Raw genomic sequence first — 25,024 nt, forward strand, 5'->3', positions numbered from 1 at the left:
CCACCTGATTAACTACCAAGAAAATATGTAACAACCCCTAGCCACATCATGCACAAAAGTTCAAATGAAAACTTTCAGAATTCTTAATGGAATTTTATTGTAGGTACTTTGTGAATTTCACCACATACCTGCAGGGCTGTAAAGGGTTACACCATAATGAGTATGGTAGCACGCACAAATTCGCAACAAGCAGTTAGACTTCAACTTGGTTGGTAGCGACCAACGACAGGTTGGGATTTCCCCCAACCCCACCCCTTCCCAATGCTACCTAAAAGTGGTGCTCTGACATTCGGGGGGTGGACGCAAATTATTTTTTCATCTGAACAGCAATTCGGAAGGCTATGGATAGGACAGGAAGCTGCTAAGTTGACAGTGACTCCCCAAATAAGTAAATTCACTATGTTCACTAGAAGAGTTAGCCACTTAAAACATGCCACTACTGGTACTTTGGAAGCATCCTCTCTCACAGAGGTCTTCTCCCCCCATGTAATGAGGATCCAGAAAAAGGGAAGGAAGAAAAACAAAATTCACAGGCAACAGGCAGTGATTGCCCAATGTGCATTTTCAACTCACTGAGCTTTGCAGTCCAATAGAAAGTCCTGTCCCATATGCTACCCTCCCCCTAAAGTGAGTCCCCCCCCCCCCGATCATTATTAGTGAATTTGTGATGGGCAACACATCTCTGGGCAGATGCATGTTAGACTTGAGGGAATGGTTGGAAATAAACACCTAGCTAGAGGAGATGAGACAATCAGTTCATGGCGTCAGGGTTCTCAATTTTCGCTCCAGTCAATTGAGTGCAGTATGTATAATAAGCTTGAAGCCAGCATCCAACACTGCAGATCAAGACGAGGAGTGTGTCAACTTTTCTTCAAGGACTTTATGGGTGAGAGTATGACCAGGTGGCTCAGGCAGCATTCAGTAAATCTTGTATTGCTTTCTGTTGCGTCTCACTGAGCGCCACTATACACTGGGACCACAATCCTCCCGACATCTGGGAACACAAAAGCAATTCGTGGTCGTCATGCAGCGAGCGGTCAACAAGTTCACTCGGCTGCGTGACAATAGCAGAGGAGGAATTCACCTGTACTTGACGGACCACATTAGCCAGACGTTTACTGCAAGCATCTTCGCTCTTCACAGACTCGTTTGCTACTCCGTCAGCAATGATGGCAAAGAGTTTAGGTAGGTTGGAGTTGTCCGGTCCAAGGACAATAGGGTTGTTACTGGGTAAAGCAGAAATGAGAAAAGCATCACTTCAAGATGCCTGTTCCAGTCATCACACGACTCAAAGGAAGTGCAGATTGAATGCCATCATACCTTTCAATGAGATCACACAGGAAGTCAAAGGTGTGGACAGCCTCCTCTTTATCTTCATTGAGAGGTAACCATCTGATCCAGTGGGGGAGAATTTCATTGACATTTGCACACTCGGGCCGGAACCTCATTACTTTTCCAACAGCCGAGATGCAATTTTCTGTTGCGTTGACATTCTCCTTTGAGCGAGAATCGGCTGCCTGGATGACATTGAAGAGCAAGGGGATGGCCTCTGGAACGGGAAAACATGGGACATGATATCTGCCACCTCTCACGCGAAACCATCCTCAGACCAATGGAGTTTTTTCCCCATGTAGTACCAAAATGCAAATGCACACATTTGCAAAAGCACTTCCTTGCATTGGGCAATTTTAGAATACAGGGAGTCCTTACGTACTATACAAAGGACTAGTCACGCAGCAGCACAAAATGTTGTCTTATGGCGGTACTTATTTGAATAACTTGTTTTCACACAAATATTTACTCTCCAACGGAACTGTCATAATTACACAGAATCCTATTTTGCATGTAGGACACCATTTTGTAAACCGTAGTGTTCAATTGGGTCCAGGTTCTTGGTTTTACCCACATTTTGACAGCTTGCCTCTTATTTGGATCCACTCCTCCCCTGACTATAACTTCAATGATATTCCCAACTTTTGCAGTGACAAATCATGTTTATCACTTTTGTCAATTGTCATTATGTAATTATGCACTGTTGTGACAGACCCCCAAAGTTGTCATCTGGCAAATTTGTTCAACCCAATTCATATTGCTCTTCGACTCCACCATTAGTCCAAAATTATTTTGTTACGTTTGCATAGCAACCCACTGACACCATCATTCAAGTGCACAGTGAAAATACAGGCCACACCAGCTTTTTTTGCATAGATCTGCGGGACAAAAACTGTACCCCATAAAAATTCATACCACCTACACGAAAGGAATACAGGTTGTCAGTAGTACCTGTGCAGAACGTCCGGTAGTTCTCTCCTCCGTATTGTGCCATGACACCAACGCCATAGGCGGCTGCCTGGCGAACTTCGGGGCTAGAGTCGCACAGAGACTGCAACATTGGTCGCAGGAAGTACTCTGCGTATTTGAAGGATGAAGGGCTGCAGTGCTCCACCACATCATCAAAAATGCACAGCCCCCACTGTCTGTCAGCCCATGGCCTATTTGGACACTGGAGCACAAAATAAAGTCAGGAATAACAGTGCAATAAATTCCTTCATTGGTGAGCCAAATGAATGAACACGTACTATGAGCTGGACAATGAGCTGGAGCAGCTGTTCAAACCAAGGGAGCACCTTCTCCTTGTAACTGCTGAAAACAGAGTGCAGGACGTCCGACACCTTGGTCAGGATGTACACGTCGTTCTCATCCTGAGACACGAGCGAGGGGTTGTTAGGAGTGCATAGTGTTTCATGCAACATATGATTAACATTTACCTCATCTTGCAAGGTTTCCTCCACCTGCTCATCATAATCTTCATCCTGCCTCTTAGCTGTAAGGACACATGTGGTGTGTCAAAATGAGAAATTTGTCCAAGGAGGCAACATGAAGTCTTTGCTTATCAAGCCTCACCCTGCCTCAGCTCCTGGTTCTTAAAATGCTCCTCTAGTTTGCTTTTCAAAATGCCACCCAGCTCCTCAAAATGTTCATTGTTCAGACAGCCATCGCCCATCAGCTCGATGCACTAGGTGAGAAGAGACAGAAAACTGAGCGCATTGAAATTCCTTTAAGTACGGCTCAACGATTTCAAAAAATAATTTTATTGTACCCCCTTCCACATCTCAATATTGAGGTTTAATATGGGCTTGTTTTTTCAAGGTCCTCTCCATTTTTTTTTTTTAACCAATTCAAGCAATAAAGAAATTACAATATTAATTATAATTCCCGGTATCCGCCGCTCCGCCAAAGAGCAGGTCGTCCTGTTACTGGAATTTCGGCTGTGCAACCACCGCTCTGCCCGAGTCGTGCCCGAGTCGTGTCCGTGCGTGACACACTTCACCCTCTTAACTCCAGTGCCACTGACACCGGCTGGGTGTGAATATTTGGTGGTGCTCATAAGAGCCGCTGGTGCATGCTGGTGGCCACGCTAACGTCAGTCTGCCCAAGGGCAGCTGTGGCTACTTACGTAGTTTACCACCACCAGATTGGGAATGTGTGAGTAAATGAATAAGGAGTATATTTACGGAAAAGAGTCTTTGAATGTCCAGAAAAGTGCTATGTTTAGGTATTATGGGTTAGGCTTGTACCAAATGGCTGTCACTTTGATTGGTTCATCAACTTTAGAGTTAATTTGATATGCAGATTTAAGCATGCTATGACAAATTGTACCAAAGTGTAGCGTAAATATTGGTAAAATTTGGTAGCGTAAACATAGATCAGATTACAACATAATGCAAACAAATCCATGGCTCCATCATTTTGTTTCATGAAACAATGGTACAGTATGTAAACATATGGACTGAACTCCTTAACCATTTAACTTATCTAGACACACTAGAAATAAAATATACCTATGCCAAATGATCTAAAGAAATTCCTTTTTTTTTTTTCCTTTTGTAGCCTTTGTGAATTTTGCACATTGTACCGACTACACTGTGGTATTGATTTGAATCAATTAATTGCTCAGTCCTACGCCAAATAAACTCCCGCAGAACCAAATGTTTCCAGTAGAGAATATATGTCTGATACTGTCATGACTAAGCTAAGTAGTTTGGTTGATGACCACACTGCTTTTCCCGTAAGCCCGTCCGTCTGAGATTTCCTACAGCATGTTAGCACTGAGCTAACAGCCTTTTTTTTGACTAATGTTGATGACAGTGATGCCGTGTTGAGAGTACTTTGGGGAAAAAAAATGTACAACAAAGGGCACGAGGGAGAAAACACTTAGCTAGCAGGTTTCTGAATGACAGGGAATCTGCTGAACTGAACACTTTGGGGAGGGAAAAAAAACAACAGCACAGCACAACAGCAAGCATCTCTTGCAGTGAAATGACACGTTACCTTGGCAAAAGAGTGCATGATTTCCGACAGGACGTCCGAGTCCGGCTCCGTCCCGATGGCCTTGATTAGGGCGTCGCACATAAAGAGCCACATCTGAGTGAGGTACTCCGGTCCCCGAACCCGGGCGCATTCTAACAGCAGGGGCATGGACTCCGCTGCCGCCACTCGCACACGTGACAGAGTTAAGGAAATAACTCTTTAGTAAGCATTCCTCTTCCTGGCTGGTAGAATTATTTGGTTACATTTTTCTTTTGAGAGGAGTTCAGTCATCCTTGCAAAATATTCGATGAGTCAAAAACAAGGATATCATCGTGGAAGTAGAACTTGAGTAAAGGAACCATCAGTTTCACCACTTGTTCAGTGTACTCTACAAAGCCTTCCTTCAACTCTTTGGCATAACATACCTGAAACACAAATATTAGTTGATCAATGGCAACGTTTTTGATGTCTCGTAGTACTTGAACAAAAGTTTACACTGTTACTTTACAAAAATAAAAAAGAATTTTATTGCGCTTGTATGTGACGGTCGCAAAAAATTGTGTAGAAGGAACATTACACGATTTAAAACCATAAAAATCAGAAAAAATAGTCATAATTTTTTTTCTCTTGTAATATATGATGATATGACAAAATGTTGAACAGGATGAAATATTTTTGCAAATCGCAGATGCTTACCAGCATCTGGCAAGCGGTGGACTTCTCCTCCAAGCCTGCGGTCTTGATGCCAAAACTCTGCTGGTCTCCCAGGTTGACAAACTCCCAGCCGTCATCCTCTGATATATTCTCCATATCCTGGGCTATAAGAAACATTGCTTGCTGAAACATTATCAAAATAAAAGCCAACAGTGCAAGCACAAAACTAACTTACTGTCAAGCAGAGCCACCTCAGGTTTGATGGAGGCAGTCTTCAATAGGGGGCCCATCACCACAGGAAGGTACTGCTGAAAATCTTTCCCCAGGATCTTGCACATCCTGGCCCAGGCTGAGATCATGTACGAGATCTTTTTTTGAAAAATAAAACAAAATAAGTTGCCAACCCACAAGCGCCTTGCAATGGTTTCAAGTAATACCAAGCCTTCTCACTTGTGGGTCGTCGTCATCCAGGTCTTTAAAGTCAGTCTGGGTTTTGAGAAGCAGCTGCATGACAGCATAGGCATCTGGCATGAACTAACAAAAACAAAAAAATTGGTTAGGACAACCAGAACGAGGGAGCATGCATCAGCTACTGCACTTGACGTACCTTCTCCTTGCCAACAGCGAGACCGATGAGACTGATGCACTCGATGGTTTTGCCCCGAAGTAGCCGCAGCTCCTTCTGCACGGCAATTTCCACAATATGTTTGAGCGAGGGCATGAACGAATCGTAGTATGGCACAAACTTCTCCTCTGCAGTGTCCGCCACAGACGCAATGGAGGTCACCACTTGCTCAAGGACCAGTTTGGTTCCCTTTTGGAATAACTAGGGTTGAGAAGGAAAGAAAGAACTCTGAAGAACTTGAAGCTGCGCAGTGACTAAAATGAAAGATTTTAGTTTAGATGTCTGTCTACCTCTTGTAACTTGGCTACCATGATGAAATGGAGGTGCTTCACCAAGTTGTCAAGGGAAGGGATGAGCAGAGATTTGGGGCAGTCTTCTGTGAAATTAATGAGAGCCGCAGCAGCGTGCGCCTGCACTCGGGGGTTACTCTGGTCTTCCATGGTCTGAAGCAGTTTGGGGATCACCTGGACGGGAAGGAGGTCGTAGTCCACAAACAAAACTCAACTGGACCGACTCACTTTAATTGGACTTTACCTTATCGTGAAACTTCTTTTGGAAGGTCGGTGCAAAATCTGTAGCCATTTGTCCAATAGCGTTGCAGGCAGCATAGCGCACCCTCGGATGCTGAGGAGAATTGACTTTAGGTTGGTTTACCCACGTTAATGAGCAGCATCGTTAAAAAAGAAAAGAGTTCTTACTGGGTCAGCGCAATAGTGCAGCACAGAGATGACCGTCTCATTAAGGATGGCCTCCATCTGCTGGTGGCATCCTTCGCCAATGGCCGACAACGCCATCAGCCCAGCATGGCGATACTTCCAGTCGGCTGGAAACCAACACTAGCTTTATTTTACCTTCACCGCACTCCGGGGGGATGCATCCAACTACAAGTGCTATAGTTGCTGCCTGTCAATGTACATTTACTCACTGCTCTGCAGCATCTGCCTGATGTGTTGCTTGATCAGAGGCAAAATTATCTTTCCTCCCAGGCCACAAGCAATTCTGTCTAGAGCACTTTCTCCTGCTACTGCATTACTGTTTGGTGACAGAGGAAGCACCTCAGGTGACAGTGCTGCTTCAATGTTTTCATTTGGGCAGCAGCATACAAGTTACCTGTCAAAATCATCATCCTCCAGCTCATCAGCCATGGCCCAGTCCTCATCCTCCTCAAGGTCCACCATCATAGCCAGCATCTGGGGCACTAGACACACAGACCAATTTTTAATAACCGAGGAGTTCTCGAGAGTGTCTTCTGGTAAAGCATCAGTAGCAATCTGAGATAGCAGCGAATAATTAAGGACGACGCACCACTCTGAGCCACAATGGCGGTGTGTTTTCTCAACATGGCCGCTGCCGTCTCTGACAAGGTGACAATGACTTCCAATGCCAACTGTCTCTGCATGTTGGGTAAGTTGCCATCGGCGCAGAGCTGAAGAAACATGGCGAGTGTTGACATCAAAAGCATAGTATCCGGTCAACCGATATTTCGTTTGGCCGATATTTGCTATTTTCTAATTCTATGCATCGGCAATATTTGTGTTTAGTAGCGCTGATCTAAAGTCAGGCATGTCCGCTGGCAGCCCCCCATGTAAATGCTGCAGTGGAACATGCAGTTCCTTCGTGAAGGATCCCAAACCAAAACGTTTGGAATACCGACTCAACAACAGGTAAGGCTTACATTCTGATATTTCAAAGTCCTATGGTCATACATTTACTGTATGATACTAGTAAACTATTAAGTGTTGCTTCAATTAGTGAAAGAAAAAAAACTAAGTGCACCGAACCGTCTGGAACAGGTAGCTATAGCTGGTTGAAAGTTCGCTAACTTGCAGTTCACTTGAAGGACTATAGTTGAAAGCTATCAGGAGTTTGCTTACATAATGTTAGTAGTTGCAATGTTATAAGTTAAGTTTTATTTTTCCACGAGTCTGAGAATTATAGTCTGTGCGTGAGGTGGCGTAGGTGTAACGCTTACAAACGCTGCACTCCACCCACACACCACTGGAGGAGAAAAGAACTGCATGACATTTTTTTGGGGAATCATTATAGTTGATGCAGACACTAGCCAGGTTTCCATCCAACGTATTTGCATTAATGAAATTCAGCTCAAGAATCTATTGTGTACTGCGAGTAAAAGTGGACTTAATTAGCGTAATAGTGATGTTTGACAGATGACGTCGCAGTTATATTCCTTATCAAACCTGTCTAACGTTAACAGTCAATATCAAAAATCACTCAGGGTTTAGCACTGCTTTTGCATACAAGGATGAGAAACAAGACAGTTATTTATCTAATTTTTTTTATTGATTCTGAATGGTGTTGGATCTTTTACACATCATTTTGAAAATACAGCTTGAATTTTTTATATATATTTTTTTAATTTCTAATTGGGCTCACCACCTGTGGGAGGGGCCAGAGGGGTCGGGTGCAGTGTGAGCTGGGCAGCGGCCAAAGGCAGGGACCTTGGCGGTCTGATCCCCGGCTGCAGAAGCTGGCTCTTGGGACATGAAATGTCACCTATCTGGCTGGAAAGGAGCCCGAGCTGGTGTGCGAGGCAGAAAAATTCCGACTAGATATAGTCGGACTAGCCTCCACGCACAGTTTGGGTTACGGTAAAAGCCCTCTCAAGAGGGGCTGGACTCTCTTCCACTCTGGAGTTGCCCACGGTGAGAGGCGTTGAGCAGGTGTGGGTATACTTATTGCCCCCCGGCTGGGCACCTGCACATTGGGGTTCACCCCGGTGAACGACAGGGTAGCCTCCCTCCGCCTTCGGGTGAGGGGACGGGTCCTGACTGTTGTTTGTGTCTATGCACCAAACGGCAGCTCAGAGTACCCACCCTTCTTGGAGTCCCTGGATGAAGTGCTGGAGAGCGCTCCTTTTGGGGACTCCATCGTTCTACTGGGTGACTTCAATGCTCATGTGGGCAATGACAGTGAGACCTGGAAGGGCGTGATTGGGAGGAACGGCCCCCCCGATCTGAACCCGAGCGGTGTTCTATTGTTGGACTTCTGTGCTCGACACGGATTTTCAATAATGAACACCATGTTCAAACATAAGAGAAGGGCGGAGCTGTCAACTGATCACCACCTGGTGATGGGTTGGCTCCGATGGTGGAGGAAGATGCCGGTCCAACCTGGCAGACCCAAACGCTCTGTGAGGGTCTGCTGGGAACGTCTGGCAGAATCTCCTGTCAGGAAGAGCTTTAACTCCCACCTCCGGCAGAGCTTTTCCCACGTCCCGGGGGAGGCGGGGGACATTGAGTCTGAGTGAACCATGTTCCGCGCCTCCATTGTTGAGGGGGCCAACCGAAGCTGTGGCCGTAAGGTCGTTGGTGCCTGTCGTGGCGGCAATCCCCGAACCCGCTGGTGGACACCGCCGGTAAGGGATGCCGTCAAGCTGAAGAAGGAGTCCTATCGGGCCGTTTTGGCCTGCGGGACTCCGGAGGCAGCTGACAGGTACCGGACGGCCAAGCGGAACGCGGCTTCGGCGGTTGCTGAGGCAAAAACCCGGGTGTGGGAGGAGTTTGGTGAGGCCATGGAGAATGACTTCCGGACGGCTTCGAAGAAATTCTGGTCCACCATCCGGCGTCTCAGGAGGGGGAAGCAGTGCAACGTCAACACTGTTTACAGTGGGGATGGCGCGCTGCTGACCTCGACTCGGGACGTCGTGAGTCGGTGGGGAGAATACTCCGAAGACCTCCTCAATTCCACCTACACGCCTTCCATTGAGGAAGCAGGGCCTGGAGACTCTGAGGCGGATTCTCCAATCTCTGGTGTCGAAGTCACTGAGGTAGTTAAAAAACTCCTTGGTGGCAAGGCCCCGGGGTTGGATGAGAGCCGCCTGGAGTTCTTAAGGGCTCTGGATGTTGTGGGGCTGTCATGGCTGACATGCCTCTACAACATTGCGTGGACATCGGGAACAGTGCCTCTGAATTGGCAGACTGGGGTGGTAGTTCCCCTCTTTAAGAAGGGGGACCGGAGGGTGTGTTCCAATTACAGGGGAATCACACTCTTCAGCCTCCCCGGTAAGGTTTGTTCAGGGGTGCTGGAGAGGAGGGTCCGTCGGGAGGTCGAACCTCGGATTCAGGAGGAGCAGTGTGGCTTTCGTCCTGGCCGTGGAACAGTGGACCGGCTCTACACCCTCGGCAGGATCCTCGAGGGTGCATGGGAGTTCACTCAACCAGTCCACATGTGTTTTGTGGACTTGGAGAAGGCGTTCGACCGTGTCCTTCGGGAGGTTCTGTGGAGGGTGCTTCGGGAGTACGGGATGCCGAGCCAACTGATAAGGGCGGTTCGGTCCCTGTATCACCGATGCCAGAGTCTGGTCCGCATTTCTGGCAGTAAGTCGGATTCGTTCCCAGTGAGGGTTGGACTTCGCCAAGGCTGCCCTTTGTCACCGATTCTGTTCATAATTTTTACGGACAGAATTTCTAGGCGCAGCCGAGGCGTTGAGGGGGTCCGGTTTGGGGACCTCAGCATCACATCTCTGCTTTTTGCAGATGACGTGGTGCCGTTTGCTTCTTCAGGCCGTGATCTCCAGCTCTCGCTGGAACGGTTCGCAGCCGAGTGTGAAGCGGTCGGGATGAGGGTCAGCGCCTCCAAATCCGAGTCCATGGTCCTCGATCGGAAAAGGGTGGAATGCCCTCTCCGGATCGGGGATGAGATCCTGCCCCAAGTGGAGGAGTTCAAGTATCTTGGAGTCTTGTTCACGAATGAGGGGAGGATGGAGCGCAAGATCGACAGGCGGATCGGTGCAGCGTCGGCAGTAATGCGGACCCTGTACCGGTCCGTTGTGGTGAAGAGAGAGCTGAGCCAAAAGGCAAAGCTCTCAGTTTACCGGTTGATTTACGCTCCTACCCTCACCTATGGTCACGAGCTATGGGTCGTGACCGAAAGAACGAGATCCCGGATACAAGCGGCCGAAATGAGTTTTCTCCGCAGGATGTCCGGGCTCTCCCTTAGAGATAGGGTGAGAAGCTCGGTCATCCGGGAGAGACTCGGAGTAGAGTCGCTACTCCTCCACGTTGAGAGGAGCCAGATGAGGTGGCTCGGCCATCTTATCAGGATGCCTCCTGGACGCCTCCCTGGGGAGGTGTTCCGGGCATGTCCCACCGGTAGGAGACCCCGGGGACAACCCAGGACGCGCTGGAGAGACTATGTCTCTCAGCTGGCCTGGGAACGCCTTGGGATCTCCCGGGATGAGCTGGATGAAGTGGCTGGGGAGAGGGAACTCTGGGAGTCCCTCCTAAAGCTGCTGCCCCCGCGACCCGACCCCGGATAAGCGGAAGAAGATGGATGGATGGAAAATTCTAATATTAGATTGTAAATGTGTATAAATATTGGAATTACAGACAGAATTGAAGATACTAAAATGCTAACTAAATGTTTCCTCTGTTTAGTAATTGCTGTCTGGTGGCAAAACAACAAAAATCAAAATCTACTAGTATGGCAGCATTTCACTGAGCCAACACCAGGGAAAGCCACGTGCAGTATCTGCAATGGACCGGTGAGCTCGGGAGCGGAAAAAGGTAAAACAACCAATTTGTGGAGTCACCTAAGGTGCCACCACCTCCAAATATACAAGGATGCACAGAAAGAAAAAGAGGAAGCAGGTGCCTCTACAGCCAAACTGTGCAGCACAACTGGCCTTTAATATGCAATGTTGGATTTTTTTACATTTATTTTGATAGTTTAATATTTATTCATAACATTTTTTATTTACACGTCCTCTGACCTAAATATCGGCATCGGTTATAGAAAACCTCATATCAGTCGACCCCTAATCCAGTGCAGTGCAAAATTAATGCTGCGTGGTTTCCCAACTCACCTTGAGGCAGAGTTGCAGAGTGGCCTCCAAGTTTGGTCTCAGATATTTAGGTGCCGTGTCGGCAATTTCCACCAAAGACTTGAGGACCGAGTCGTCTCCCTGGTAGCAGGACTCATTCACTGCCTGATCAGAACCAACAATGGCAGGCATTAACCGTGCAAATTCATGGTTCCTAAAATGCACCGTTCCAATTTATTATAGGCAGCTGTTTGATACATTCCATAGGTTGCAAAGAACTGAAAACAATCCACTTATTAAATTTGCAGCATTAGGTGGTAGATTGTTGTAGCAATCAAAAGCAATTTTAAGACAGACCATCTTAACAGGTAAAGTTCCAGCTTTCTTGCTCCCATTGAATTTGTGAGCAGCTTCTGCCTGAATTGCCTTTGCAGGGTGTCAAACTAGCCTCCCACAGCTGCAGTTTGGATGTAAACTGGCTCTCAAATCTCACAGAGCTTTGCTTGAGGATGCGCCAACAGTTCTGAACAGGACTGAGGTCGGGCGCACACACACACTTGAGTTTTGAACCTTTGAAGCATCCTTCTTAAGCAAAAAGGCTATGAGAGAAGGAGGCAGTAGTAAAAGATCAGTGAGGCTAGCAGGTAGTTCAAATCCAGACAGCACCTCTGGGAGACTATTTTACATCCCTGAAAGAAATTCAAGCAGCTCGCAAGTTCAGTCAAGATTCCCCCAATGCAATATAAGCCTGGCAGGCCGCCATACTTTTGTACCACCACCACCCACCCACCCCGGCCGGCCAGGCTTTGGGTGGTGTTGAGAACGTACCTACTATATCACAGGCAGAGCAAGCAGACACGAAACCAAATTAAACGTTGATAAATGCTCCAAATAATGTTTGAATTCATTCTAACTCATTTACTTAGTATCCTTAAAGTAATTGTTTGAATTAAAAAGGTGAATTTGTTTAGCTGTGAGTCATCATCCACTGCATCTTACTGATGTTTTTCACCATGGTATCGTTTAAGGAAAATGTTGCGATTGTGACAACAATCCTTGCAAGTTCAAAAGCCAGCCTAATAAATTTGTGACGGAAGAATGGGCAAGAATCTTACGTTCAGGATGCCTGGCAGTAGGTCGGAGAAATGCTTAAGCAGGGCTGAGTTGCTTTCATTGGACAGGACAAAAGAGGATGCAGCCCGGGCAGCCAACGTACGGATCTGAAGGGTGCGGAATGCATAAGAAACTAATCACAAACGTTTCTAGCGTCAACTGATCCGACCTAAACTTTAGGCACGTTTTACCTGAGGGTTTGCTTGATCGTGCATGCACTGAACAAGCATGCGCTTGATAACGTCCATGTAATGCTGCTGCTGGTTGCCAAAGATTCCTGGGAAATTCCTAGAAACAAGCAAGACAAACTTTTAGCCAGAAAAAATCTGAAGAATATCCACTAAAGAAAAGGTTTCACAATTCAGAAAGATTTGGAATCCTGATCATCAACATCACACACACGACTGCAGTGAATACGACGACTAGAATGAATCTCACCAGAATATGTGTAAGGCTGCTTCTCGCAGGCCAACATTGTCTGAATTGACAGAGTCAAAAAGGAACTTGAGCACCTCTGGCCACTGGTTGTTCCCATCATCATCTAGAGTTCAAAATAAGAAATATTATATAAACCCTGTCATGGAAAGTTAACTCCTAATATGACATTGGAACGGATTCAAATATTACCAATGAGGTTGCGGGTGAGCTCTGCCGCGATGTCGCAGACCTTCCTGCGGATGTTTGGTGAAGTCTCCTGTTGGATGCTGGTAAGAAGTTCAGTTTTAATGGCTGTCTGCATGTCAACCGTGAGGCCGGGGTAAATCTCTTCAAAGGAGGATGACAGCAGCCGTCGCAGAAGCACCGCTGCCATCTGTCTGACCTGGTGGGTGGAGAACAAAAATACTATTCAACAACCCCCCCATTTTTTGCCATAAACAACCCTTTTGCAATCTCGGCGGCATCCTCCCCAGAAGGAGCGTTTCTCAGCCTTCTCCCATTTCAAAAACTAAAAATATCAGCTTGGAGGTAACGAGAAGGCGCCCTAGCGCAGGGATCAAGCAGCCGGTAGACTCACACACATGCCCCAATACCAAAGCTATGACTCATAGCAAGCAGTTGTCATAGCCAAAATGAGAGGACTACATTTGTCAGCGAAATATTTAACATGTGCATGTTGGCTTCTTTGAAGTGTACAGATGCGCACGCACCTCCTCTGCAGCAGATGGATCTCTGATGGCCTGAAGAAGGAACGTGATCTTTGTTTGACCGGGGATAGTGTCATAGGTCTCCTGGAAATACAGAATAGACAGCGGTTAGAGGCTGGATTTTCAATACATGGGGTCAAGTGACAATTCAGATTTTTTATTTTGTCCTTCAGCGGCACATTTGCGATAGGCACCATTGCAGTGTAACAACAACAAATCAATTCAGATTGGAAATCTTCACAATGAGAATAAGCATCTTGGTTTGTGACCTATACAACCTGTACAACTCAATTGCAAAACAAGATTTTTTAAATGGGATTAAAAAAAAAATAGATAAATACAATAACCTGGTGGCAAAAATATGGAGATCCCCTGAAGACGTTTGATCCGATTCCCTTCTGGACATAATACTTTATGGTATAACAAACTGTATTTTGTATTTGCAGTACCCACAGTAGGGTAGGTCGCAGTAGCTACAAAGCAAGGACATGGCAAGATTGCTGTATTTGGCACCAGTGACTGCTAAACAATTGAACAGACGGTAGGGTGAGACTTTTCCTTCTTGTTTGGACGTGAAGTAGGCCACAGCTCAAATGAATTTGTCACCAAGGAGTAGGAGACGTATATTTGTATGTAAACTCAAATACTAAACTCGCATGTTTCAGTCACCGATCACAATTTTTCTGGCTTGTTAAGACTTGTTAAAATTTAAAAAGGCTGACCAGTCAATCCCCATTTTTTAAATTATGATACGCATACCTTTAATGTTCCAATCTTGTTTTATTGTAAAGCGCCAAACAATACCAATGAAACAACACAAATAGTTGTTTTAACTGCAGGGAGTTGTAGTCCTCTACAAAAAGTAAGTCAATTAGTAATGACCAGTGTTGGGAAAAAGGGGGTTAGAAGTAACGATGTTACTAAGACCACTAAGGTTTTTCAGTAACGGATGATCTACTCAATTACTATCTTAATTGTTATAACGCCGTTACAGTTACTAAAAGTGAAATGTGGCTTTGTGACTTTAAATGAGGAAGTTGGCATACCTGGTATGTTTTTCAGCATTGGACTGTAAGAAGACAACACTGTTAACATTATCATATACCGAATTGTCGGCCACTCCATGCTGTAACCCCCCCCCCCCATCAGAGGAGTTCTACCGTACAAAAAAATGGAAAAGTGCACGTCCAGCTGATGTGAGCAATTGTCTGGAAGGTGTGTGAGAATTCATCATTTATTCTCTACGTATTTTACACTTTTATTCAATAAATATTACATTAAATTAAATACTGGTCTATGTTGTTCTACTTTATGCAACTGTATTGACATGCTCTAAAATCTGAATTCTTTTACATAATTGAAAGTTTTTACTTACTGTCCCTAGTAACTAGTTACATTTATGAAGGAGTAACTCAATTACTTTTTTGGAATTGTAACTAGTCACTAATTACATTTTGGAAGCAATTTGCCCAACACTGGCGATGACTAATAAATCATAGCATAATAGGACAGAGGTTTTCAGACTTCTGCAAAGGAAGACAAGATTATTTTAAGGATTTTACCCCAGCAGTGTTACATTTGCACCAACATCTATTTTGCAATTATGGCAAAAAAGAGTTTGTGACAAATGTAGCTAGCTGGGCTTGGGTGTTTTTCTTTGTAAGATAAGGCTTCCATCTTGCCATCCTACCCCATAGCCTCGATGTACAAGACATTGAAAAATGATGATGATGATAGAACTTTATTTAAAGACCACCAAAATACAGATAGGCACGGATGTGTATGTTTTACATACACAAGTGAGTTTGTGAATGATGATTCAAGAAGCGGTGGGAGCTGACTATAACGATAGCTCGATGTATTCGAAAGAAATGGCAGCTTTCAAGAAAAAAAAAAGTTTGTAAAATGACCACAATGTTCCCCAATAAATGTGTACTAAACATTTGAAGTCGTATCTAGAGGTAATAGCCATCCATTTCTATCCCAGCTGTCATCAGGCAGTAGGCGGGGGACATCCTGAACTGGTTGCCAGCCAATCGCAGGGCACACAGAGATGAACAACTACCGTATTTGCCGGTGTATTAGTCGACCTTTTTCGATCCAAAATCGACCGAAAAAAATCGACCTCGACTTATACACCGAGTCATAAAATTTAACTTCGTATTCATCGCTTCAAATGTGATGGTAACCAAGGCTGTTTCTCATGCATCTCATTGTGCGTGGGTGTGCGTCCGTCAGGCTCATCAAACAGCGAGAAACTGAATCATTATAAAGCGTTCGTCGCATTAACACGCATCCTCATCAACAATTTCAAATACCGTATTTGCCGGTGTACAGGTCGACTCGGTGTATAAGTCGACCCCCTAAAATTCGACGGAAATTTACGATTTTATGATATATCCTTTGTATAAGTCGAGCTCAATTGTTGCATTATATTAAACTTCAAAATTCAATATGCGAAATTTATTGACGAAATGTGTTCAAATTCCGGGAGGCCGTGCGCATGCGGCTGTTTATAAGCACCGCGGAGGAGATCGCGGCCGGCGAGCTCGCGCACGCCGCCCGGCACCAACGGGAGGCCGGAAATAGCTCCAAGCCGAGCGGATCGGCACTTTATAAGCACCGCGGAGGAGATCGCGGCGCCTCATTGGACTTCCAGCGGCCGGCGAGCTCGCGCACCCGCCCGGCACATCCGGGAGGCCATGCGCACGAGCCAAGTGGCCGAAAATAGCCCCCGCCGAGCGGATCGGCTGTTTATAAGCACCGCGGAGGTGCTCGCGGCGCCTCATTCGACTTCCAGCGGCCGGCGAGCTCGCGCACCCGCCCGGCACATCCGGGAGGCCGTGCGCACGAGCCAAGTGGCCGAAAATAGCCCCCGCCGAGCGGATCGGCTGTTTATAAGCACCGCGGAGGTGCTCGCGGCGCCTCATTCGACTTCCAGCGGCCGGCAAGCTCGCGCACCCGCCCGGCACATCCGGGAGGCCGTGCGCACGAGCCAAGTGGCCAAAATAGCCCCCGCCGAGCGGATCGGCTGTTTATAAGCACCGCGGAGGTGGCCGCGGCGCCTCATTCGACTTCCAGCGGGCCGCGCACTCGCGCACGCCGCCCGGTTCAAATTTTCTAAGTGCAACGCACAATGAGATGCATGAGAAACGGCCTTGGTTGCCATCACATTTGAAGCGATGAATACGAAGTTAAATTTTATGACTCGGTGTATAAGTCGAGGTCGATTTTTTTCGGTCGGTTTTGGATCGAAAAAGGTCGACCAATACACCGGCAAATACGGTATTCTCACCTCAATAACAGACATCGAAAGCCAGGCAGCGACGATGACTGCTAGGGGGAAGTACTGGGTATTGAGCAAATGTGCGAGTCATCGCGCGTCAAGCAACGACAATAACTACCGGTACGTAAACATTCAATCGCCATGTCTAAATGAATGTCGTTGGCACTTAGAAAATATTCGCCAAACTTGGCCGGACTTCCAGGGGAAGAGGCCGAATTTTCACTTGTTCTGGCCGACCGGAGGAACCAGCCGAGGCGGACACTTTACGGCGGTTGAGTCGTTGGCACTTAGAAAATATTCGCCAAACTTGGCCGGACTTCCAGGGGAAGAGGCCGAATTTTCACTTGTGGTGGCCGACACGGGGAACCAGCCGAGGCGGACACTTTGCGGCGGTTGAGTCGTTCGCACTTTGAAAATATTTGCCAAACTTGGCCAGACTTCCAGGGGAAGAGGCCGAATTTTCACTTGTGGTGGCCGACATGGGGAACCAGCCGAGGCGGACACTTTACGGCGGTTGAGTCGTTGGCACTTAGAAAATATTCGCCAAACTTGGCCAGACTTCCAGGGGAAGAGGCCGAATTTTCACTTGTTCTGGCCGACATGGGGAACCAGCCGAGGCGGACTCTTTATGGCGCAAGAGCCGTTGGCACTTAGAAAATATTCGCCAAACGCTCTCGATGGGACAGAAGACGACCTTATCTGGGAAGAGGAGGAGGAAACTGAGGATAGAGAAGACCAAGAAGATGCCCTTTATGACGACAAACTAAACGAAAACGAATGGAACGAGCTTTTCGGAAATAGCGACGATGAAGACGAATTTTGAACTCTATGTACCGGCAATCACTTTATAATTATAATTTGTTGTTTCTTAACTAAAAATAAACCAGTTTCTAAGAGTGTTCATTGTTGTTAGTCTCTCTCTGCGCGTAATATCACAGGGTCATGAAGTAAATAATATTTAAAATGGCGTATAGATCGCTCGCTACAAACTCGCGAATTTGAACACATTTCGTCAATAAATTTCGTATATTTCTGATTGAATTTTGAAGTTTAATATAATCCAACAATTGAGCTCGACTTATACAAAGGATATATCATAAAATCGTAAATTTCCGTCGAATTTTACGGGGTCGACTTATACACCGAGTCGACTTATACACCGGCAAATACGATACTCGCACTCACACCTACGGGCAATTTGGAGTGGTCAATCGGCCTACCATGCATGTCTTTGGAATGTGGGAGGAAACCGGAGTACCCAGGGAATGCAATCGTAGTTGCGCACTGCTAACGATTCATTCATTATTCACTCCGTCGGCAGGAGAGGAACGCTGGAGATTTGTACAGATCTTGACAGCTTTTGGAAGAAGCAAATTGCTGAGGCGCGCCAAGCATCGAAAGCTCTACGTAAGAAACAAAGAGCGATTATTTTAACTTTTTGGTGCCTTAACCACGAAGACACCTACCTGGACAACAGCTCCCTTCCAGACAAGGTTGAGGTAGGCGATTTGTAGCGGCTAGCTGGTTTTCATTCCCAAACTTTACGCCATGCCGCCCCAAAAAAATGAGGGCTACAATGAACTCAAATCATCCATTGACTTGATACGGCAAGACCTCTTAGAGCAGCAAGCCACCCTGCTCCAGCTAACGTCTGAACTAACGGAGCTTAAGAAATTATCCAAGGAGAAAGATGAGAAAATCCTGTCGCTTGTACGGAGAGTAGATGTACTGGAGCAGTACTCCCGACAAGAAGACCTCATAATCACTGGTCTTAAAACAACACACCGCTCCTATGCCAGGGCGGCGGGTCCTCCGGATCCCTCGACAGATGACTCTCCATCGAACGAACTGTCAATGCTTGAAAATCAGGTAGTACAGTTTTTCGAGAGTAAGCATATGGAACTCCAGAAAGGAAACATTGCCGCTTGCCACACACTCCCAAGAAACCGAAAACAACCAAAAGATGCTCCGAAAATTATCATTCGGTTCGTCAATAGGAAACATAAAGTGGATCTTTTGAAGCAAGGGAGGAAACTAAAAGGAACGGGTGTTTACCTAAATGAACACCTCACTACAAAGAATGCTGAGATAGCCTGGAACGCACGCAAACTGAAGAAGGAAAACAAGATTCTCGCAACGTGGGTCAGAAACTGCAAAGTATGGATTAAAACAAACGGAGCAACACCAGAAGATGTCAAAACCCTTGTTGTGAGTGAACTGGAGGAACTGAAGATCTATGGCCTGGTGCAACCCAACATCTACAATGGCTGAACTGATGACCATAAACTGGTACCTATTGGACCCTCCTGACGAGAATGGTGGATTACAGCGGAGCACAACATGGCAAACAGAAACTGGCGGGGAGGACATCCAACTCAGGTAGAACGTCCCCTTACACCCTTCATGCCATCCAGTGACACTCTCAATAATGCAGGAATTTCTGTCCCACCGAATCTAGACTCTTTATTATTTAATTCATTTGACCTAGATAATGTTACTGCTGGTATTTATGAGTCCTTCTTGAACCCAGATACTAATTACACTTCCCTAAAATCTGTTGAATTGTCATGCGAATATTTTTCTGAAGATATGTTTAACATACTGTGCAATACTTCTCCTGGCCACTGCCAAACAAATGTATTCTCCACTGTCCACTTTAATGTACGGAGTATCTCTAAAAATCATGATGGTCTGCAAACCTATTTATCAACCTTAACACATTCCTTTTCAGTAATAGCTCTTACTGAAACCTGGATGGTTGATAATACATCTAGCTACCCTGTCTCTCACTACACTCCTATAAACTCATGTAGACCAAACAAGCAAGGTGGAGGAGTCTCACTGTATGTGATTGATAATTTCAATTTCTCTCCCAGAAAGGATCTAAGTGTTAACTTTGATATGACTGTAGCAGAATCTGTGTTTATAGAACTTTCATCTGGCTCACTTATAAACAACAAAAATGTGATAATTGGATGTATATATAGACCACCAGACTCTGATAAAATCACTTTCAATGAAGCCCTCGACTCCACTCTAGAAATCATAAACAAAGAAAATAAATTGTGTGTCCTACTTGGTGACTATAATATTAATTTACTTGAAACTAAGCAGTCACATACAGCAGACTTCCTTTATACATTATATTCCAGTAACTTTTTCCCTCTTATTAACAAACCCTCCAGGATCACAAGCTCAACGACCACTCTCATTGACAACATTTTATTTAATTCTCTAGACCAGTGTTTCCCAACCTTTTTTCATTCACGGCACACCTTCTCATTGGAAAAAATCTCGCGGCACACCGCCAACAAAAATCTGTTAAACTCCTACATTAAAATCAGTTATATTACAACGAAAGACGTGAAGTCCTATTCCTATATATGTATGGAGAGTCGAATAACTTAATAGAAATAAATACTAAGTATTCTTTAAATTGTATTCCTTAAGACAAAAGTGACAGTTTTTTTAAAAAAGGTTTTAGACGGTGTGAGAAATGAACTATTTAAAGTGATTGTGATTAAAATAAAAGAATCAACGTGATTTTGTTTACCGTTTTATACTAGGTCTATAAATATTACAACAATAAGAAAAAAGTCACTTGCTGTTCTGACAGCAGCTGAGTGGCTATCACAGTCGAGGTGTCTCGACTTGACTGTTTATCTAATGTATGTGAAAAATAATCAATCCAGGTTCTCCGGATAAACTGTATGCTCTGATTTTCATTGGACCGCAAACACACCACAACCGTCATAGTTGTCTGTCACTGTTAGCAAAAGCACACAGCATAAAGTGAATATGTGCCGATGCAATACAATCAGACCGACACAATATGAAATCTCAAGATTCTCCGATTCTCGATTAGCAAGTGGCTGACCAGGCCTTCCGCGAACTGACGAGTGGTTTGGCGATCCTGTTTACAATGCGCTCCGTAATTACTATTGGACAATCCCACGGCACAGCTGAACGTCTCTCACGGCACACCAGTGTGCCACGGCACAGTGGTTGGGAAACACCGCTCTAGACTACAAAATAACATCTGGCCTGTTGATCTGTGATGTATCTGAGCATCTTCCTGTCTTCAATTTCATCCACAATGATAGTGGTCTAAAACTCAAAGGTCATACTGGTGATCAAATGAAATTCCGTAAATTTACCGAGAAAAACATGGTATCTTTTATATCTATCATCAGCTCTGTGTCATGGGATGAGGTTATCCTGTTGCAAGATGTCAACAAAGCCTATCACTCCTTTCTAACAATACTCACAAATGCATTAGAGTCCTCATTTCCTTTAATTTCTAATCGTAAAAATAACTCCAAAGGGAAACCATAGATAACGGATGAACTAAAAAAATCTTCACGTAAAAAAAATTAACTTTATAGAAAATCTATTGCAAATCCCACTCCTATAAATATAGAAACATACAAGAAATATAAAAATAAATTTACAGTATTACTAAGGAAAACAAAACAAACTTACTATGCTGATAAATTTAGTCAAGCCTCTGGTGACATCAAAACAACATGGAATCTTATCAACCATTTATTACATTGCAAAACATCTAAAACATCTACCCCAAATGAGATGCTGGGGAAAAAATGGAGCCCATTCAAACCCAGTAGATATTTCCAATGGTTTCAATTATTTCTTCGTAAATGTTGGCGCTACCTTGGCATCTAGCTTCTCAACCTCTGATACAAGCCCCTCTTGCCTAATTAAAGGGCAGTTTCCTGAACTCTCCATTCTTGACCCTCCTAGTGTTGAGGAAGTTTACAGCATTGTCATGAGCTTGAAAAACTCGGCCCCTGGCCATGACGCGATCAGAAGCTTACTTATTAAGAAAATCATCCATTCAATAATAATCCCACTAACACGTTTTCTCCTTATCTTTAAAATTTGGCATTGGGTACAAGAACTAAAAATTGCTAAAGTCATTCCTATTTTCAAAGCTGGCGAGACAAATGAATATGGTAATTTTCGGCCTATATCCATTCTTCCATGCTTCTCCAAGATTCTAGAAAAATTGGTTTATTGAAGATTGGCAAAGCACCTAGAAACAAATAATATTCTCTACAAGCATCAATATGGTTTCCACAAAAAGTTTTCCACTGAGCATGCACTGCTTCAGCTTGTCAACCATATCTCAACAGCTCTTGACAATAAGAAATTCGCTCTTGGTGTCTTTCTAGATCTAACTAAAGCATTTGATACTGTCGACCATAGGATCCTTATCGCTAAGCTAGAGAGATATGGAGTGAAGGATTCTGCCCTGAAATGGTTCACAAACTATCTTGCCAACAGAGAACAATATGTATATTTAAATGGTTGTTCTTCCAACAGATCTAAAATACTATTTGGGGTCCCGCAGGGCTCAATATTGGGTCCTCTATTATTTTTGGTGTACATAAATGATTTTTCCATGTCTTGTTCAAATTTTCTCCCTTTGTTATTTGCGGACGATACCAACCTCATTGCCACCCACGATGATTTTAATTCCCTCATTGCAAGTGTGAATGCTGAGTTGTACGCTATTACAAAATGGTTCAAAACAAATAAGTTGACACTCAATATAAAAAAATGTAACTTCATGATCTTCTGCAACATAAACAAATCTTACCCCAAAGAACAGACCAAATTTTACATAAACAATAACGAAATCCATCAAGTCACTAGCACCAAATTTCTAGGAGTTATAGTAGACCAACACTTAAATTGGTCCGAACACATTGATTTGGTTTGCAAAAGATCTATGAAAATGCTAGGTATTTTATGAAAAGTTTGTCCCTTGGTCCATCCTTCTGCTCATCTCACTCTGTATTATAGTTTCCTGTTTCCTTTACTCAATTACTGCAACATAATCTGGGCAGCCACATATCCAACATTCCTCAACAAATTACTCATTTTACAGAAGAAGTTCCTACGAATAATCTCTTTTTCAAATAGATATGAACCATCGGCACCACTGTTTAGAAATTATTCATTACTGCCAATTGATAAAGTAAACATTCATCAAACCTGTCTACTCATCCATAAATACATATATAGGAAACACTGTCTTCCAGTCACTTTTCATAATTTCTTTACATTTGCATCAGACTTTCATTCTTATCCAACAAGTCAGAGGGACAATCTTCACCCACCTTTCTGTCGAACATCACGCCATCAAAATAATATCCACTTTAGAGGGCCCCCACTCTGGAATAAGTTACCAATCCATATCCGATCCATATCTGCACAGGCTGCTTATACAAAGCACCTGAAACACCACCTTCTCCACTCAAGATCCTACCAGTCCATAATTACTCCACCGCACTCAGCTGATAAATACTATGATCATCAACTTAATCCACAATTTTGACTCAGATTCTTCCTTGTTTTGTTTTGTTATTTTCTGTTTACAGTTCTTTTGTTCCCTTTTAGCTAATCCTATCTGGTGTCTCTTTGATTGCTTCAACATCGATAAGTGTCTATTTTGTTTCGCTTGTTTCTTATTTTTGTATCGTGTATCTGTTTATGTATGTAAAAAAAAGGTAGCGTACACTGTTGTCAGCTGCCTACTATCACTCAATAATCCATTCCGTCATATGAATAATACACATACACACTCGTATATATGCATATATAAATATGACAAATTAATATTTAGCTTGTTATGCTTTTGTTTATTTACTTGCATATATATATATATATTTTTTTTTTTCTTAAACTCTTGAATGACATTTGACTGCACAGCACTTTGTTTGTTCTGCATTTTGTTTGTATATATAACAGGAGTGGAGCTTCTTACAAGCCCTAGGCTTCGTCTCCCTCCTTGCACTGTTATTTGTGCTAATCAATAAACTAAACTAAACTAAATGTCCGATAAAATAAACATCAGGGGACTCTATCATGGGTAGCCCTCCCGAAATAAACTGATTGTACGGACATTGAACGGGTAAGAGACTGATGTCTGGTTGACGTAATACGCTCAGCTAATATGTTCAACTTAAGTATAATTGATGACAAGTTGCAATCGTTCACACGGAGGTAGAGAGATCGCGCTTGAAATACGTCAGATTGCGGACTACTGATGGTTAAAAAGACCCAAATATCTTCTAGAAACTGTTGGACACTGCAGAGGTCCAGGACAATCCTCGTAATAGCAAAGCTTTGGCGCGACAAGCGGGTCGTCATTGTGCACTACGACGACAGCTCGACTCAAACAAGTCAGTCGAGAATCGAGATAATATCATAAAAGATGGCAGATGGATGATTAGAGTTTGAGGAAAGTCCCAATTGTATCATAACAGAGTGTCTCTTAGTTACATTAAGCAAGAAAAGTACAATGTTATTCAGCAGTTGCGCGCGCACATTAGCGCACCCTAAAATAGAGCCATTCATTTATGTTGCTTGTGACACAGCGCGACCCTTGCTTGCGCATCAATATTTTTACAACACAACAAATGACCAACACTCGCTAATCGGTGCTAATTTTCAATCCCTGCTACGTTAGCCACCGGGAAGTAGCTTGCGTTATGTAGCTCCATGCTACTTCCTGAACACTAGGGTTAGCTGGACGCCTAGCTATCACACCAGCTGACGATTTGATATACCACCAATACCAATACCACCGGGACATTTTACACTCAATATACGGGACTGTCAACGACGCAAACCGCGTGTGGGTGCGTGCAACACTGCGAATGTCACGAAGATGATTCCTGTTTCCGAGTTCACTCGTGCCCACCAAAACTACGCACTACGGTCCGACAGGTTAGCATTGTAGCGTTAGCTAACCACTAGCCAATGCTGGATCAGATTGCACGTGGGCTACCGAACTTGACGCGCGGCTACACATAGCACTAGCAGGGCGGTTAGCTTCGGCTACAGAAGACGCGCCACTTTGCTACACCTTCCTTCGACAGGCGTGAAACTAATGGAACCGTTGAATCCTTACCTCTGATTGTTTCCTGACATTGTTGTCAGGGCTCATCAGGTTACCCAGCAGGAGGTGGAATTGCTGCTGTTCCGCCATCGCAGAGATCCAGAAAGACCAGCCGGGTGGAGACGCGGCGACTTGAGGCCGGCAGTCCCAGCTTGTGTGACACGACGGCGTTAGCCTCCTA

General features: G+C 44.6%; 1 protein-coding gene across 1 annotated transcript; it reads right to left on the minus strand.

The window, feature by feature from the left end:
- Window positions 1-72: 72 nt before the first annotated feature.
- On the minus strand, window positions 73-25,024 carry ipo5 (importin 5). The gene is made up of 26 exons (XM_088369095.1): window positions 24,856-25,024; window positions 13,634-13,714; window positions 13,113-13,305; window positions 12,924-13,026; window positions 12,677-12,773; window positions 12,488-12,592; window positions 11,415-11,537; window positions 6,896-7,016; window positions 6,701-6,788; window positions 6,516-6,622; window positions 6,289-6,413; window positions 6,125-6,214; window positions 5,881-6,054; window positions 5,573-5,791; window positions 5,416-5,499; window positions 5,201-5,333; window positions 5,008-5,129; window positions 4,640-4,736; window positions 4,333-4,505; window positions 2,905-3,016; window positions 2,769-2,824; window positions 2,580-2,702; window positions 2,284-2,503; window positions 1,321-1,549; window positions 1,085-1,226; window positions 73-994 (listed from the first exon to the last, which is right to left on the minus strand). Exons 1-26 carry the CDS (start codon window positions 24,931-24,933, stop codon window positions 908-910), a joined length of 3,282 nt encoding a protein of 1,093 aa, XP_088225221.1. The 5' UTR covers window positions 24,934-25,024; the 3' UTR covers window positions 73-907.

This window comes from Syngnathus floridae, chromosome 2 (assembly GCF_059516105.1).
Source record: "Syngnathus floridae isolate MCC-2025c chromosome 2, RoL_Sflo_1.0, whole genome shotgun sequence".
Taxonomy (NCBI): domain Eukaryota; kingdom Metazoa; phylum Chordata; class Actinopteri; order Syngnathiformes; family Syngnathidae; genus Syngnathus; species Syngnathus floridae.